The sequence below is a fragment of the Muscardinus avellanarius genome (assembly GCF_963383645.1).
Source record: "Muscardinus avellanarius genome assembly, chromosome: 11".
Lineage (NCBI taxonomy): Eukaryota > Metazoa > Chordata > Mammalia > Rodentia > Gliridae > Muscardinus > Muscardinus avellanarius.
The window spans coordinates 78,121,895-78,141,841 of NC_137797.1; the positions used below are offsets into that span (position 1 = coordinate 78,121,895).

At 34.9% G+C, this 19,947-nt stretch overlaps 1 protein-coding gene across 2 annotated transcripts in view; it reads left to right on the forward strand.

The window, feature by feature from the left end:
- Positions 1–19,947, forward strand: part of ADAMTS20 (ADAM metallopeptidase with thrombospondin type 1 motif 20) — a gene marked incomplete at both ends in the record, with an annotated part of 191,686 nt that overhangs the window by 127,255 nt on the left and 44,484 nt on the right. For both annotated transcript variants that reach the window (XM_080705454.1, XM_080705455.1), the window contains one exon: positions 1–177. In XM_080705454.1, coding sequence (XP_080561580.1) covers positions 1–177 — 177 coding nt within the window. The remainder of the gene's footprint in view (positions 178–19,947) is intronic.

Sequence of the window (19,947 nt, forward strand, 5' to 3'; positions counted from 1 at the left end):
TGTACACAAACATGTGGTGGAGGAATAAAGTCAAGATTTGTAATATGTCAGTTTCCCAATGGCCAAATGTCACAAGAGCACAACTGTGAAATCCTGGCCAAGCCCCCCAGTGTGGTGCCATGCCACGTGCATGCTTGCCCCGAGGACGTGGCGTGGCACCGCGGACCCTGGAAATCGGTACGGTAGCATTCTCAGTCTCTGTGTTGTCATTTGTGTGTTTCAGGTGACCGTGTTTCTTTTACTGTAATTATCTCTCTCTACAAATTGTGAAATTCACACATTCCTTTCATTCATTCACATTTCTTTCTAATTTTATTTAAAGCAGACCATAGCCATCTTGGCTTGTGTTATTAAATTTGATAGATTGAAAGGGAAAGTTTCAGTTTCAAGTACTGTTATATCTAATTGTTTTATATATTTATTTTTATATGTGAATTTTGAATTATAGCCTTATCCTAATGGAAGTATTTTTATCTATTATGTCTTCAGCATGCCCTCTAATAAATCAAAAATGTTTTACTATTTACACTTATATATAATGTTAATAACATTTAGCTTGTAACAATGTCAAATTAAGGCTGTCTTGTTTGAGCATATAATTGTATGTGGCTTTTGTCTGTTAATGTTCAGTTACTGACCCAAAACCAAATAACATTCTTGTTTTTAACAGTGTTAAACTTATTATTTTGTTTGGAAATGTGAAAAAAATATTGTATTAAAGAAAAGATAGAGAAATTTACTTACATAAGTAAATTAATTGTTTACAGTTTTTTACATGAATATGGGAAAGTATGATGTATATAATAATTTATATGAATATTCATTTTTCCACTGTGTGGAGTTACTGTGGCTTAGAAATATTTAAATTTTATGTTTTGTTATTTTTTGGAGCCATAAAAAACTTATAAGTATTGATCATGAATGGTTTATTTTCTCTAATATTTTTAAAAATCCAAGCTTTGAAGATTAATATATAAATATATTAAAATTAGCATTTGGTTACCTTTGACCTTTAAATTATGAACAACCAAGTACCTTTCTTTCAGATGAAAACTGATTTGGGTGTATAACCTATTCACAACTACGTTTTTAAAATTAAGCCATTTTCTATATAGAAAATATAACTCCAGGTTTAGAACCAACCCTTGATGCCTGCACTTGTTTAGCCTAAGATAAACCTTACAGTGAGGTAGAGGTAAAGTTTTAGTTCAGGCTGAAGTTCATCTTTACAGTCAAAGTGTGACTGATGATATAAAACAACAGAACATTTTAACTTTTTAGGAAGATTTCTAAAACCTGCTGCTTCAGAGCACCATCACTTTTGGTAGCTAATAAAAAACAATCTTTGCATAAAACACATCACTACTTAATAAATGTTTGCAAACCATTTAGTATGTTAGGTATGGTGCTACAGAAGTAATTAAAACATATTTCTCATCCCTGTAGGCTTTACAATCCATTTGGAAGGATTGGAAATACTATAGGAATTCACCACAAAAGTGTATCAGTTTTTTCTTAGCCATTTTAGATTGGAAATTAACTTTCTCTTTATTATAACTGTTACATTTCCTTTTATTTCATTGATTTTTACTTTGCAAGCCTCATCTTTAAAAAGATTTTCTTAGCTGGGCATGGTGGCTCACGCTTGTAATCCCAGCATTCAGGAGGCTGAGAGTGGAGGATCACGGTTTGCTCAGCTACTTAGTGAGGCCCTCTGCAACTTAGTGAGACTCTGTTTCAAAATAAAGAATAAAAATTTGGGCAAGGGATGTAGCTCGGAGGTCGAATGCCCCTGGGTTCTTTTCCCAGATCCACAAAAATAAAATAAAATAAAATAAAATAAAATAAAGATTTTCTTGCCCTAAATAGAAAAGCAGAATCCTAATTATAATTACTAATTAGAGGTTGAATTGTAATGGCAGTGGTGGTTTAGTACAAATATTTTAATTTTCCTGATTCATGACTTTAATCCTCAAAGCATTAAATATTTCCTGCTTTGTGGTAGGTATTAAAGTACCTAAAATTAAGTATTTTGGAATAATATTTTCTTTGTCAGAGGTCAGCAAACTATGGCCTCTGGTCCCCATCTCATTCACTGGCTATTTTGTAAGTTTCCTGGAAGGCAAGCCATGCTGATTTGTTCATGTAATGAATTACAGTAATGGAGCTGTTTATCTGCAATAGACTTTCTGATCCATAATACCTGATGGTTTGGCCCTTTCTGAGAAAATTTTGCTGATTCCTGTTCTGTTTAATGAACAGCATAATCTTTTGAAAAAATCGAATGTAAGGATTCATAGAATGTTAAAATACAAATATTCCTTTTGAATCAATTTTAGGTAGATATTTTTGATCCTTCCTTTAATATTTTTAAACATCTTAAGGTTCACCAACCTTATCTATATATGCACTATGGTTTATATATTTTGTTGGAATGTATCTGATACTACATTCCAATATATTTGCGTTGTGCTGTTTGTGTACATAAATGATGAGAACCCCATTGTTCATTAAAGTCCTGTGCCTGGATGAATTTTTTAGTCTCACAAAAACAAATGATCAGGAAAATAATAACAACAAATTACAAAGTATTGTGACAGAATCACAGAGCTCTTGATTGCTAATGACATGTCTGCTCCAAAAAGAGTTCATCAAGTAATTCAGTCTTTGTACTAGTGAAAAACTGTAATATCTTTATTTTTCTGATAAATTGGAAATGAAGTTTTAAAAACACAATAAATGCTTATATCAAAATTTTACAAACTTATTTATTTACTTTTTATATGTGCAAAGTACATATATACCATTAGAGCACCTGGATTTCTTTTATTATCTGAAGAATATTTATTTGCTAAGTTAGCCTTTTATATTAAAAGGGTTTAGGGGATCTGAAGTTTTATTCAAAACCAGATGTAATCTTTTGTCTCTTTCAGTGTTGTTACCTATAAGCCAAACTTCAGAATACCTCTTATCAGCATACAGATTAGTGTTCTTTCATGGATAACTTTAATTTCAACAGATCCTCTTCATTTAGTTAGACTAGTAAGAACATGTATGTGTATATATTTGGGTATATGAATGAATAACATTAAATCTCTTAATTCTAAAGAAAATACATATATGAGGTGCAAAATCATTTAAAATACTAGTAGAAAGAAAATTGTAAGACTATCTAACTTTTGTCCATGTTGTGGGAAATCTTGTGTTGTAATAATGAAAATAATAAATAAATCTTAACCTGTGTCTGTTAATTTAATTACTACATTTTTGTGATGAGTCAATGTGAAATTATTGTACTTTAACCCTTGCTATTAATTATTGTACTTTAACCCTTGCTATTATGCTTTGCATAATTCCTGTGTATGTTAATTTTTACGTCTTCAATCAATACCTAGCGTGCTTTAAGTAAGTGAACACATCATATATTGTAATGAATTCATCCTTTTTTGGTGATATTTTCTCAAATAACAAACTGATAATTTCTCCTATTAAATATTTAGTTGTTGAATAGTGTATGTTTTTATAAATATGCTTACTCTACAAACTGCTATTTTTCGGGTAATATTTCTATTAAAAACTAGTATTGGGATTTTAAAGTGTCCGATTTAAGGCTTGGCTATCAATTTTTAAATACTGCAAATGTTTATATTTTCTTTTTTATAAGAAATGAATAAAATTAGTGATATAAACAGTTGTATATAGTAAATTAAAAATAGTGTACTTATGATCAAGGTAGCCTTTGAAAGATGAGTAAAAATTTTATCTTTCTCTTCTTCCATATACAGTAAAGGATATTACATATAATGTAATTGAACTATATTAGAAAATGTTCTTTAAGCAAATTTATATTTATATATTTCTCAGAAAGTCTCATTTAGGAAATGCTTCTTTTTCCAAGGATGTTTTTATTCCCCATGTGGAATCAAATCATATTTGATAAGTAAATAATGTGTATCCCAGTGTGTTCTGGCATTGATGACAATCCCACAGAATTAAAGAAAAAAATATACTTTTCCTTTTGTCCTTAAAGGTTGTTATATCTCACAAAAACGTGAGAAAGTTGTTTTTAAAAAATGAAATATTACTCATTGAACCCTCTTAATTTTAGTGCTTTTAGTGCTTTCTTCAAAATGTTTCTTTTAAAAAGACCCCTGTACCATTGTGCAGAAAAATATATTCTAAGTCTCTAAATATGATACAGTGGAGTACAGCAGGCAGAAATGCCTTCGGGAACGGGTTTGTGGCAATAGCCCCACCAGCCAGCCTCAAGTTCGCAGCCTCCCAGTCTGTGCAGGAGAGCAACACTGAGGCTCTGGCCGCTCCTTCCTCCGTGGCTTCCGCGTGCGGGGAGGAGCTCTCAGGACACCTGGCCAGGAACCAGAGAGCAAGGTGATGTGCACAGGAATGGGGTCAAGAAACTGTCCGTTCTTTGTTTTGACTTTGTAAAGTGAAATGTGTAGTAAAAACAGCCATAGCGATCAATCATTGCCTTAAATTTGGAAAAGATACACACAACCATAGGAAATTAATTTTTAAATTATCATACAAATATTTTAAGTATTGAAACAGAGCCTTCCTGCTCATTAGGTTTATTATCATGTTCTTCTAGAGTACACTCATTGATTCTCTCCAGAATCATGAGTATCAACTACAAATTAGACATTGTGCTAGTCACTAGAAGTAAGCCAGACACAGTCCTGGGTGAAGGGAGTTTGCAGTCAAGAGGTAATTTGCACTAAATAAATGACCAGAATACAGGGTGGAATTCTGATTGTATTTCAGTAACTACCATTTTATTTATAATATTCAGGTCCTGGATATATGTGGGGCTTAATGGTTTGAATAATATAGGAATTATTAATGAGCATTGCACTTGAAAACAGAATGATTCTGCTAGTAAATGCTAGATAGCCTAAAGTAGGATACATTACATCATAACCCGGCAAGAGATGAACCACATCCTGTTCTACCCTGGAGAATAGTTTAGTTTGGACACAATTGAAACATCTTTCTTCTCTGCATGTGTGGATTTTTATGCTTCTCCTAAATGGACTTGGAACACATTTATTGATTGCCCTAGGTAGCATGTTCTGAAAAAATATTTTGGAGACACAGTTGTACCCTGCACATTTTATTTATTTATTTATTTATTTATTTATTTATTTATTTATTTATTTATTTTTGGTGGTACCGGGGTTCCTGGAAGCCCTTCTACCTCCGGGCTATACTCCCAGACCTATTTTTACATTTTTATTTGGAAACAGGGTCTCCTAAGCCAGCGCTCGTGGCTAGCTTCGAACGTGCGCGATCCTCCTGTCTCTGCCTCCCAAGCGCGGGGATTACAAGCGTGCGCCACCACGCCCGGCTACCCTGCGCATTTTAAATGTGTAACCTCAGGAAAATATAATTACTCAGAAAAATTAATACTCTTAAGTTAAAAGATCATAAGAGACTGTGTATTTTATGATGTTAGAATATAGAACACAAAATAACTCTAAATATATCTCAACATAAAGGTGATATGCCAGATGTACCTCTTTTATATTTCCATGTTAAAGAAAGTAAAAGTGCCCATGGTAATTCTTTTATTTCCCCAGGCATAATGCTTCAAAGTGTTTAAGAATCTCTGAGCCAGGTGTGGTGAGGAATACCTCTAATCCCAGTAACTGAGAGGCTGAGAAAGGAGGATAGCAGGTTTGAGGCCAATCTCAGCAACTTAATGAGTGTAGTTTGGAGGTAGAACACCCCTGAAGTTTGATCCCCAACACATATGTACAAAAAAAAATCTGAAAGTAGATTTTAGATATTTTTAGAAAAACTATTCTCAGCGTTCCACATTTATGTACTATATGATGAGACTGCTTATGTAAAATGTATAATCACTGTTAATATTAATGCATTTAGATGTTCTAAATTTTTGTAATAGAGATTTGTGTGTCAGTTTTTTAATAGTTTGAGAAAATCATACTTAAGTTTCTACATAATCAAAATTGTCAGACATCAACATTTCTGTTGCTTGACATATTTTAGACAATTGATTTCTATTTCATCATATATCTATTAATAAAACATTTTGGGCATATGCTCTACATATTTGTTATATGTTCATGCATAAATTAACATATGATTTATGAAAGATATATTTATGTGATTCATAAATGTAATTTATAAAAGATATATATTAAGTAGAATATTCAGTATTAAATGTTATTTTATGAGTGGTAACAAAACTCTCACTAAATTATTATGGTCACTAATATTTAAAAAGTGGTAGTATATGTTTTGTTAGTTTTGAAAATCTTGGCTCAGGACTATTATAACAATTCAAAAAGAAGTTTATTTCAAATAGTGCTTTCAATAGCTTTTGTAGCTGAAAAAAACTACCTTGCAAACATACTTCCAAGTATACTGGGAATTGGTATTAAATTGGTATCAATTATTCAAAACAATTGAAATTTGCCTCACAAAATTTCTATTTTCAGTGATGCCACTCAGTTGTTAAAAAGTATAAGGAGTTACGGGGTTTTGCTTGTTTGTTCATTTGTTTTATTGTTTCCGATGCTGTTTTGCAGCCCTAGGGATCAAACTCAAGGCCCCATATATGCTAGTCAAGCACTTTACCTCTGGGCTCTACCCCCAACCCCAAAGAGTTTTATTTTCCATTTTTAAGAAATACCTTTAAAATTGAGAAGTCTTAAGCTTCCAAAGATTAGGAAGCCATTTAAACAGACTAGAAATTTTGCTTTAAAGTTTTAAAAAGATACACTTGGGCTAATGAGTGGTGTGTGCATGTATGCCTCCACCATACCCCATTAAGATGCATGGCTACAATGCACCAATAAAAATGACTAAAATAATGTAATATTTAAAAAGACATAAATGGGAACGAATCACTTAGGAGATGATGCAACATAAGAAATACTTTTAAACATTTCAGAATTTCCAATAGCAGTTGCTTTCTCATCCCCTGCTACATGCTTCCTTTACCTTAAACAATAGACACTAGATATCACATTTTTATCATGGAAAAATCAGCAAACTTGGATGGGACAACCTTCTTTTAATAATACAAAATTAAAAATTGATTTGCATGACTCCATTCTTGTCCATGAGTTTGAACATGACCAGAAAAACTCTCCTAAAACAAAAACAGCAGCATCACCACCTCCGCTAGCACGGCCCTCCTCACCTCCCCACGGAGGTCGGTGGAATTATGCATGTAATACAACCCACACACCATCCCCAGTGCGCAGCTGTGGGCCTCCCTGGGCACAGTGGGTGTGGATGATGGAGTGAAGGTCTCCCCTTTGGTATTGTGTATGTTAGTGTCAGACCGATCTATAATTCTATATAGTAAAGCTTACTTACTTTCTTATGTTACATTAAACAAAAGTGAAGAGAGGTTCTTAATATTTTTGGTACTGCATTAAATGATCTTACCATATCTGAACTGTACTTTTAAATGACTGTGACTTAGACATTTGAGATACCTATGAAGCAGAAAGATTCAGTATTATTTCTAAGTCCTCACAAGTTAGAGTCAGTATTGAAATTATGTGATTAATTTTATTGACACCATTAACTGCTTCCAGATTGTTCTCCCACCCCTAAATTGAGCTTAAATTGAGATTGTACTTATATTGGAATTAAATTAGTGTATACACTAATTTACCTTATTTATAAGTCTAATAGGGTATACCTAGGAAGATAATTTGCATCACATTCTGTTATACCATTATCTTTGATGTATTAAAATTCATTTTATATCATACATAGATGTGTGTGCATACTGGGGATTGAACCCAGGGCCTTGTGTATGCTAGGCAAGTGCTTTACCATTGAGGTACATTCCAAGTTCCTTTTAAAAGTTTTTGAGCCGGGCGTGGTGGCGCACGCTTGTAATCCCCGCGCTTGGGAGGTGGAGACAGGAGGATTGCGCAGGTTCGAAGCCAGCGGTGCTGGCGTAAGAGACCCTGTTTCAAAAATATAAAATAGGTCTGGGAGTGTAGCCCGGAAGAAGGGCTTCCAGGAACCCCAGTACCACCAAAAAAAAAAAAAAAAGTTTTTGAGACAGAGTCTCACTAAGTTATTTATGCTAGCCTTAAACTTGAGATCCCCCTGTCTCAGCCTTCTGAGTACCTGGGATTACAGGCATGTGCAACAATACCCATCCATATGATATACATATGTTTGTAAGAAACTAATAAAATATTACAAAGTTTTTGGTGAACCAGTTAGTATGTCATATATTCTTCTGAATATAGTTGTTAACTGAGCTTGAAAATGTTTCTTTAAGAGGCTGGGAATATAGCTCAGTGGTAGAGTGCTCGCCTAGCGTGTGTTAAGGGCCTGGGTTCAATCCCTAGCACCACACCCACACTCCTAAAACAGCGCTAACAGTTCTTGCTCTTTTTTTGTGTGTGTGTGTGTGTGTGGTGGTACTGGGGTTCCTGGAAGCCCTTCTACCTCCGGGCAACACTCCCAGACGTATTTTATATTTTTGAAACAGGGTCTCTTAAGCCAGCACGGCTGGGTTCGAACCAGCTCGATCCTCCTGTCTCCGCCTCCCAAGTGCGGGGATTACAAGCATGCGCCACCACGCCTGGCGGGATCTTGCTTTTTTGATATCTTGCAGCTGTGACCCATGGACACTCAGAGACTTTAGAAGTAATTGGAAAGGGAATAACCTCAATATCATAACTGAATATTATTGAGAGCCCATGTATATTAGGTGTTTGAGTAAGAATTGGTGAAAACTAAAAATGAAGACTCTATTCTGACTTCAAAGAAAATCCAGGGGATATTAAATAAACACACAAATAACTGTAAAAAGGCAGAAAGAGAGCTCATGAGAATCAGAAAATATTTGTCTAATTGGAGAAAGTTAATGAAATGTATAGAGAAGACATAGGTCAAGACTTTAATGAGTAGAGAGGATTTGAGTAGAAATGGAAGTACCAGATAAGAGACAGTTTGGGATAAAACCACACAGATTAGGAAAAATGTAGCTCACTTTGACTTGTTTATGATAACCAGTCTGTGAGAGGCAAGGGCAGGCATAAAGCTCCAAATATGACTTGGGAGTACATCAAGAAGGACCAATGAAAAATATGCATGCAAAATTTTTAAGCTTTTATAGGCGTAGAAAAAACTATTATTTGGAGCTGAAATCAGAGTTGTGTTCTAGGAAGACTAGTGGATAATTCTCATAAAATACAGCGTATTAGCAGGGTGTGGTGGCGCAAGTTTGTAATCTCTGTACTTGGGAGGTTGAGATAAAAGGGTCATAGGTTCAAAAACAGCCTCAGCAATTTAGGCCCTCCACAACTTAGAACATTTCAAAATAAAAATAAAATAGGACTTGGAGTGTAGCTTGAAGATAGACTGCCCCTGGGTTCAATTCTCAGTAACACCACACCACACACACACGCATATTAAAAATATGGCAAATGAGAGGTGGAAGCAAGATAAGGCTTGGGATGATGATTTGAGGGGACCATTTGTTCAGTAATCATCATATATCCATGGGTTACTCATCCATGACATTTAAGTGTTTGATGGAGGAGTAGAGAACCAATAAGGGAGGGATTGATGGTGTTACACTTGGTCAAAAAGTGAGACAGCATCTGAAAATGGGAGCTATCCAAGCCAACATCTTTTTAAGAACTGTATCATCGAGAACATAAAGTTGAAAAAAATTCATGATAGGTAATTTTGAGATCAGTGAAGTTTGAGCTTAAAGAGAATGGTAAGATTGCAGGATGAGCTTTAAAGCCCATTTGAGGGAATTTAGCTTGCTGGCTGCAGTGTGAGGGGCCCATCTGATGCGCATGATAAAATTTTGTACTAGTCTCATATAAGGTAATATAATCTTAACAAAAGAAATGTCAACTTTCATATTAGAAAAGAATTTGAAGAGATATCATTATTCCTAAGCCTGCTGAGATATTAATATATCTATCTTAGATCCTGTAGGTTAGAGCAAGAACTATGGCATTAGAATGCCTGGATTTGAGCAAGACTCATTTTACATTTACCTTTGACAAATTACTTAACATCTCTAAGATTACATTTTCATGAAATGAAAATAGTGGCTGCCTAAGAGGATATTTTTAGAAAAAAATAGAGAAATAAAAATATGGTTCAGATAGAACCTATTACTTTCACTTATCCAATAAGTATATGTTCCCTTTATTCAAGGAGCTGAAAATCCAAATACAGAAAAAAAGGGTAGTAATACATCAAACATTCTGAAACAAGACCCATTAAAAAAATAACATTTATATTATATGAAAGAAATTAATTTAGATTCCAGCTTTTCCTTTAAGCACACATTTATGGAAATATAATATCCCCCAAATTTCAAATGACAAAGATACAATTAAATAAATTTTCCACAGTGCACACACCTGTACAGCCAGCATCTGTCATGTCACATGTGAGCAGCCCAGAAATTCTTCTGTGTATTTTTTTGCAGCCACTATCACTATAAATGCTACCCATATACTGACAACAGATATCCTAAATTAGCTTCCCTGCTCTTGAGCTTTAGACTACTGAAATTTAAATCATTTGTTTCACAATATTATATTTGAGATTTGATCATGTTGCATGTAATTATAGATTATTGTTACGATCTACTATTCTATAAACATGGTGAATGTGATTTTTTTGAATATTTATTCACCAGTTGACAAGCATTTGGGATTGTTTTTAATCTGGCTTTACAAATAATGCTGGTTGAACATTTTCACACATGTTTTTTGGAATATGTATGTATATATAATCTGTATACATATTTTATATATATTTTTCTACTGTATATGTGACCAGGAGTTGCATTACAGGGTCTTGGTGTATGCACATGTTCTGCTTTTAATAAATATCATCAGTCAGACCTTTCGGTTTAGGTTCACCGTTTTTAGTTATTTTTACATGATTGAAATATTAATTTTATATTCTTGTTCTGGAAGTTAGAATACATTCAAAATCGTCAGAAACCAGCAATACAATTACATTTTCAGAAAAAATATACAATCTGTCCCAGGAAGTCAAGGATCATGTTTTTTCTCACATGTGGAAGCTACAGACAAAGTAGGAAAGAAAGGAGACTCATGAAAAAGAAAGAGACCAGTAGAATAGTGGATGGGAGGAAGGAAGTGAGGACGAAGGAGGCTTGGGGAAGAAAACAGATCAAATAATGTTAAGTTTATGTATGAAGAATTACCAGTCTCTCTATTATGTACAAGGAGGGAAGAGGGAGGTAGTGAGTTGGGGTGCAGAGGGAAACTTACCAAGAGGTGCTATGTACACATATGAATGTATCACTTTGAATCCCACTGTGATGTACATCACACCAGTAAAATTCTTTTAAAAATCAGTTTGAGGGCCAGGGATATGACTGAGTGATAAAATGCTTGCCTAATGTGTAAAAAAGCCCAGTGTCTAATCATCAACAGCACTGAAAATGATGATAATTAGTGTGAGGAGTTTAATCATAGACTCTTGAAATATTTATTTAAACAGATAACTACCAAATTAATTTTTGAGAATAAATATTTCTTTAAATGGAATATTTATTAATAGTAAGAAATATTTTAGGCTGGGTGTGATGGCCCACACCTGTAATCCCAGAACTTGGGAGGTTGAGAGAGAAGGATTGCAGGTTCAAAGTCAGCCTTAGCAACTCAGCAAGGTTTTCAGCAACTTAGTGAGACCCTTTTATCCAAATAAAAAGTAAAATAGGGCTGGGGTATAGCTTGGAGTTAGAATACTCCTGGGTTCAATCCCCAGGAAAAATGCATACTCACACACCCAAATACACACATACACACAATTTAAACTAGTTCTAAAATATAAATAATATATTTAAAATATAGCAGTAAGATATCAGATTTCCACTTTGGTTTAATCATTACAATTATCAGGTAAAGTTTTACCCACAATAGAACCATTTCTTTTTCCAGCCTGTATTTTTTCCATTGTTAAATATATATCTAGAAAAAGCTATTTTCTCTACATAGTAGACTTTTCCCATAATAAACAAACTCTACTATAATAATATTCAACAGGTAAAATCAGGAGGCATTTGATGTCAATAATTATTCTTTTTGAGATATCAATAAATAAAAAGCAATAATGAAAATAAGTAGATGATAATGTAAAACTGTGTGAGCATATTCTTTTTAGGAAATAGTAAGAATAAAAAGACATTTATCCTGCCACTCTAATAAAAAATAGTACCTATTTGACAAACAGAGAGAATTCTCTTTAGTCCATGTAGTGAAATCTTCACTAGAAATAGAGAAGATACTTACATTTGCCTCCTCTCGCACTCCTGGATATTTCTTCAGTGTCAAGGAACTGGCCATGCATAGTAGCTCATATGGAATCCTAATTCCCGGTCTGCCAGCTTGGGCAAGATCTCAACTTTAGATGAAACCCAGAGGAGGTTCTTACCTTTTTATCTCCACGGATCCACAGGGCACCCCATAAAGTCAAAACAGCAATGGAAATCTTTTTAAATTAAACAAAACTTTTATTGGTGCATTATAATTATCCATCATAGCAAATTTCAAAGTGGTGCATTTATATATAAACCTCATTTTTTGTAGTTTTTTCATTTTCCACTCAGTTATCTCTTCTCCCTCCCTGTACATGCTAGTGAAATTGGTAGTGATACCTCCATAAATGGACATAACATTATTTAACTATTCCTTTCCTTGCTTCCTCCTCTCCCCTCCCCATCCTCTTCCACTGTGCTACTGTCTCTCCTCACTTATCTGAAGTCCTTTTTACTTCCTATTTTCTCTCTAGCTTCCACATATAAGAGAAAAATACAACCCTGAACTTTGTGAGGCTGGTTGATGTGACTTAGCATAATATTATCTAGTTTCATCCATTTTCCAGCAAATGAAATAATTTTGTTTTTTATGACTGAGTAAAATTCCGCCATGTTTATACACTATATTTTCTTCATCCATTTATCTGTTGGCAAACACCTAGGTTGGTTCCATAATTTGGTTATAAACATGGATGTGCATGTACCACTAACATTCTTTTGGTAAGACACCAAAAGATACCAAGGAATGGTATATCTGGGTCTTATGGTGGTGGTGTTTCTAGTCCTCTAAGGAACCTCCATACTAATCTCTCTAAAAGAGAATAGGAGGAGCAAGGAAAAAGATAAAGGGCTGAAGAAGGAAACATATCAAATAATGCCATATTCACATATGAAGGTATCAGTGCCAGCCTCACTAAGATGTACTGAAGAGAGCAGGGTGAAATCTGAAGGAAAAGACACCAAGTGGGTACGCATATACAAGTGATCACTTTGACTCTCACTACATTGTGTAATTACAATTCAACAATAAAATTATAAAGACACAAGTGCTTATATAAATAATAATTAACAGTAAAAATGATGATGATGATGATACAGGGATTCTTGGGTTAGTCCTCTGATGTTCTTATTTTATCTTTCCTGTTTTCTACCTTTGTCTTTTGGCTTTACGGAATCAGAAATTTTCTCAAGATCCAAACCATCTACTGAATTATTTATTTTGATTATATATATTTTTTCAATACTGGGGGTGGAACCCAGGGGCATTCTATTTCCGAGCTACACCCTCAGCCATATATATATATATATATACATATATATATACATATATATATATACATATATATATACATATATATATATATGTTTGTTTTGTTTTTTGTTTTTTGTTTTTTTGGTGGTACTAGTGTTCCTGGAAAGCCTTCTACCTCTGGGCCACACTCCCAGACCTATTTTTTATATTTTTATTTGGAAACAGGGATTCTTCAGCCAGGCGAGGCTAGCTTCTAACCTGTGCAATCCTCCTGTCTCCACCTCCCAAGTGCGGGGATTACAAGCGTGCGTCACCACGCCTGGCTCCTCAGCCATATTTTTATTCTTTATTTTGAAGCAGAGTCTCCATGGGTTGGTAAAGAGCCTCACTAAGTAGCTGAGGCTGGCTGCAAACTGTGATCCTCCTGTCTCAGCTTCCCAAATGGCAGGATTACAAGCCTACACCACCACACCCGGTTTATATTTTTAACTTTAAGAATTTTCTCTGGCATACCAGTTGCTTTTCTGGCTTAGAACAGTCTATTCTTGTTTTGTTTTACAACACCCACTATCTTATATTAATTACAGTGTTTTTTTTTTTTTTTTTGGCAGTACTGGGGATGAAACCCAGGGGCATTTAACCTCCAAGCTACACCCCAGCCCTAATTTTTAGTCTTTTTTATTTTAGAAACAGGGTCTCACTGAGTTGTGAAGGTCCTCACTATGTAGCTGAGGCTGTCCGCTAACCATGATCCTCCAGGAGGGATTACAAGATGTGTCACCATACCTGGAATGCAAGGTTTTTGTGAGGGAATACTTATCTCTTTATTGTCTATTTCTAAGACTCTTTAGAATTTAGGGAAGAAGGGTGGTTTTCTGGCTTTTCTGAAGAAAATTTTCCTCAAATGTTGATGGTTCTCTGAAGCAATGAAATGAACAGAACTGTTTTTGAACAGTTTAGTAACTAATGAATTTCCCTGTAATTCAATGTTCCTTTCTCTCAGACACCCAACAGTTTCTCCAGCGAAGAACCCCTGTTTATGAATGAGAGACATGTGGGTGAGGGACAGGAGTACACTTTTTATTTTTCCTCCAGCATTCCATTCTGGACCCCCAATAGTTTCATTTCTCCTGAGAATAGGTTCTTCAGGACTATTTTTCCAGGGGTTGGGCCTGCAGGTTCAAGTATACCTTGTTTCACATAGGTCTTCATTCTGTGTGTGCATGTGTGTGTGTGTGTGTGTGTGTGTGTGTGTGTGTGTGTGTGGTACTGGGGATAGAAACCAGGGGCTTTCTACCCCCAGGCTACACTCACAGACCTATTTTTTATTTTAGTTGGAAACACTTGAAACAGAGTCTCAATAAGTTGTTGAGAGCCTCACAAAGTAGCTGAAGCTGGCTTCAAACCTGTGCGATCCTCCTGTCTCAGACTCCCAGGTACTGGGATTACAAGCATGCTCCACCACGCCCAGCTTCTTCATTCTGATTACATATTTCCATCTTCTTAAACCATTGAAATATATATTTTATGCATTTGGAATTTGTGAGGGGAGAGAGAGAAGAGAGAATGAATGAATACATGGTAATTCCATCATTTGTAATTGAGTCTTTTTTTTTAACCAGATGCCTATTTCCCTCATGTTCTTAATCTATTCCCCCTTTCCACCTTATCTCTATTTTTAAAATAGAAGTGTGCCTGATGTTTAAGCATTGGGTAAGCATAGTTTTCCAGGAGGGACAAGGTGGGGTGCCCCTGAAATGACATTGGGATCATTACTCCCTTATCTCACTACTAAATTCCAAATGTATGAAACTTGTGCAGTGATCATGTAGCATCCAAGTGTTTAATAAAGAAATCAGTGTGAGAGATTTTATTTTTACTATATTTCCTTGGAACTTGAAAAGGAAGAAGAAAAGGGAGTGTAGGCTTAATAAGCATTTATACTATTCTGCCAAGAACTGTTTTAGGTTTTTTAGGTTCATTCATATCATTTAATATCAACCACCCTGAAGTGTGGATATTGCCATTGACATTTATGTTGAGAAAACTGAGAATAAGATAAATCATATAGCCCCAGGTTGCTCAGCTACTAAAAGCTGAGATTCAAATGTAGGTGTCTGACTCCAAATCCAAATCCCAGACCCTTTTTATTCTTCCACCCACTACTACCAAGAAGTAAAGATCCTGAAACCATACCCTAAAATTTAGCATAAACAATTCATTTTAATGTGACTAATAATTTTAATATCACTAAAATATAAAATTAATTTCTGAGTTACGCATTGGTGGCAAATGCTTGTAATCCTAGTATTTGGGAGGCTGAGACAGAAGAATCACAGGTTTGAAGCCACCCTCAGAAAATTAGCAAGACTCTGCTTCCAAATAAAAATAAAATAGGGCTAGGGTATAGCTTAAAGCTGTAATGCCCCTAGACTCATCTCCATTACCAAACACACACACACACACACACGCACGCACGCACGCACGCACACACTGAATGAATAAATAAATTCCTAACACATCCTTTGCTCATGACTTTAATTAATAGGCATTAATCTGTGCAGGGAGGGTGTTCCTTTAATCTCAACTCTGACTTTTCTCTTTTCAAAGCATTCACAGAGCTCATTTATGGCTCAGAAGCAAGTTCTTTGTGCTTATTCCTTTTCAGACCTTTACAGCCTTACTTAAAAGCAAACTTCTTGGCGTTCTTTCTGTTAACTTCCACAGCTAATACATAAAACATTTGTGGAAACTTGAATAGTAAATCCTGCTATATTACTGGCACTTGATTTTAAGAATTTTATAAACGTTGCCATAGTAAGCAATGTCTTCAAAGTCAATATTTTTTTTTTAAAAAGATATGCTTTGGTCATTTTTCTGACCTCTTTACCTTTTCATGGTCTGCCCATACTAAAGAGTTTTCTGCTTTGCTGAATCCAAGGAAGTGCTTCTGGTTCTGGACTTGGGCTCCCAGCAGTCATGTGGGAGTGCGGCCCCATCATGGAATGTGCCATACATCCTTGCAGAAGTCACACCCCAGGTGGTTGTGATTTGTGTAACGACATCAAGAAAAATAAGTTCTAAAATAACAGCACCAAAAGAATTGTTAAAATTAGACAAGATTTAAATCTCATATTACCATCTTTCTTTCTTCTAATAACAATGTAATTATTAAAATTTGTGTTACTGATGATCCAATAAAAACTTGAAGCAGGAACTCCAGATAAGTCCCGCTTGCAAATACATTTTATAGAGGAGCATGAAGTCATGTTCAGTACCCCCTTTGTGGCACATACAAACTATACCATTAGTAAAAGAGTGAAAAAATAAATTACAACACTTTAATCATAGTTTTTCCTGAATATTTTACCACAAATAATTCTTAAATTTTAAATTAAAATTACATTCACAATTGCTTCCAGTAAAATAAACTTGAGTTTGATAACTAATCTTTGAAGGCTTAAATTGTTTTTCATCCAATTTATATTGAAGAAAATCAATCCAATAACTGAGTTTTTTAAATTTATTTCATTATGTTTTATAATTTGAAAGAACAAACACAAAACAAATAATTGTGCAGCAAATAAAATTATAGCAAAAGAGAATTTCTGCCGGGCCTGGTGGCACATGCTTGTAATCCCCACGCTTGGGAGGTGGAGACAGGAGGATAGCGCAGGTTGGAAGCCAGCCACGCTGGCTTAACAGACCCTGTTTCCAAATTAAAAAAAAAAAAAAAAAAAAGTATAAAAAAGAGAAATTCGGGGTGCTAAAAAAATTTTTGTAAAAACCATACCTAATCTGGTCTGAGATGGACATCAGACGTCCTTCATCAGAGATAGAGGTGCTTGGAAAGGAAATGATCTTTGAATCGGCATTGAAAAAATATGCTGTGATGAAATGGATAAATGCATTATGGGAAGGCAGTGATGTGTGGAAAGGTCCTCAGCTGGAAACGAGCAGAGTATTTTCCAAGAAACACTTATATGCTGATTCTCATTCATTCTTCTCTATCTGTATCATCTTTCCTCTTTTATATACATTATGAAAAGCATTTTTTTGGAGGTACTGAGGATAGTACCCAGGGGCATTCTACCTCTGAGCTGCACCTCCAGCCGTATTTTTTATTCTTTATTTTGAAACAGGGTCTCATTGAGTTGCAAAGGGGCTGCCCATGAACCTTGATCCTCCTGTCTCAGCCTCCCAAATGCTGGGATTACAAATGTGCGCCACCACGCCTGCCTTGAAAAACATTTTTATTCTTGTCCTACATATAATCAATGTGATGTTATGAAGTACTCTTTGGTTCTTTCTTTTAAATTTTTGTTTTACATTTTTCTTTAGCACTCTAGATGTTTTCTTAAAATTTCCTTTCTTTCTAAAACTTTACTTCATTATATGTTCACCCAGAGATTTATATAAAATAAGTGTTATTTTACTAATATTATATATGAGAAAATGGAGGTTCAATGAAGTAAACACATGTGGTTACTCTGCTTCTAAATTCTACAAAGGGCATAGTTTATGCAGGACTGAGGTAGAGTGTAATAGTTACATTTCTGGGCTATTCATTTGTAGTTACAGTACAAACTAATTCCCCCAATACAAATGTTTCTTACTATTGTGTGGCAGGATATAGTGCCAGATTAAAATAAAAATTTATGCCAGGCGTGGTGGCGCACGCTTGTAAACCCAGCATTCGGGAGGCTGAGACTGGAAGATCGCGGCCTGTGGACAGCTTCAGCTACTTAGTGAGGCCCTCCGCAACTTAGTGAGACCCTGTTTCAAAATAAAGAAATAAAAATAGGGCAGGAGATGTAGCTGGGAGGTCAAATGCCCCCGGGTTCCATCACCAGACTGGCAAAATAAATAAATAAATAAGTAAATAAATAAAAATTTATGAAAGCTTAAAAAGCCTTTCATTTCCCAGAACTAAGCTTCATTTTCTTATTTAATATTGGTCATTAATTTAAGTTTCTAGAGTTAAATCAATCTCAAGACTCACAAATTGAGCCGGGCGTGGTGGCACACGCTTGTAATCCCAGCATTCTGGAGGCTGAGACCGGAGGATGGCAGTTCGCGGACAGCCTTAGCTACTGCTTAGTGAGGCCCTCTGCAACCTAGTGAGACCCTGTTTCAAAATAAAGAATAAAAAATAGGGCAGGGGGTGTAGCTTGGGAGTCGAATGCTCCTGGGTTCCAATCCCACACCTGCACACACAAAAAAAGACTCACAAATTAAGTCAATTCTTTCATTTTTTGTGTTATTCTTAACTGTAAACAAAATAATATTCTACACCTCAAACAGCAGAAGTAATCTTATTCTATGACTATCCACAATTTTTCTCTAAAAACAATATGCCTGTTACAAAGTTCATTAATTTTCTTTGAAAGGAAAGTTTCAGCAACCTGAACAACTGTGGAGATTCTATCATGGTTTTAGTGCTTGCAAAAGGTACGTTTGTGTCAAATGCCCTGTTTTGTCTTAAGTAGACATTTCTCTTCACCTTCAACTATTAGAGTTGTCAATTCAGAGTATTTATGTTTACTATGAACATAGCTGCCATGGGAAAAATCTCAGCAAGAGTTTAAGACTCTGTTGATTAAGGGACATATAGGTGACTTTTTGTTTTTATAAGAATACTATAAATAAGTTATATGGCATAAATAAAAGTTTCAAAGGAATAGGAAAGTGTTAGAAATGTAAAATAAAAGGAAAAGAAAAGATGATTGCAGTACCAGAGGGAAGAGTGTCCGGGCTTGGGTATTTCTACCAAATGGGCATTTTTTTGTAGAATCTTTACAACTCAGGATGTATTGTGGTTTGGGAGAAGGAAGAGGGTAGCATTTCACTAGTTGTTTACTCTATCTCTGTCTCATTCCAACTAAAACATAACTCTTTGCATAACATGCTTCCTTTTACTCAAGAAATTCCCACATGGAATTCATCAGATGTGTTAAAAGAATGTACTTATTCTTCTTTAGATCTTGAGGAAAGAGACCTCTACTTATTCCTCTTAGATCTTGGAGAAACAGAGCTTTATTTTATAAGTGTGTCAAAGCATAATTTATACTTCTTTGATTTTTATTTTTCTTATTTTACCTAGAGAACTTTGGGTTTATTAACTAATTTTATATTTAACAAAATTTAAGAATTTTATATAATATTAGAATTTAATAAAAACAAATAGCGCATACTAAAACTATACATTAATTAATCATCTTGATATTTCCTGCATCTGCTACTTTGTAGGTGAAATATTCGATATTAAAAGAGTCGACCTCCAGGAGGCTGGGGAGGTAAAAAGATGTGACAAAAGGTAGAAAAATGATGAAGTTCTAAAAGCAGGATGCAT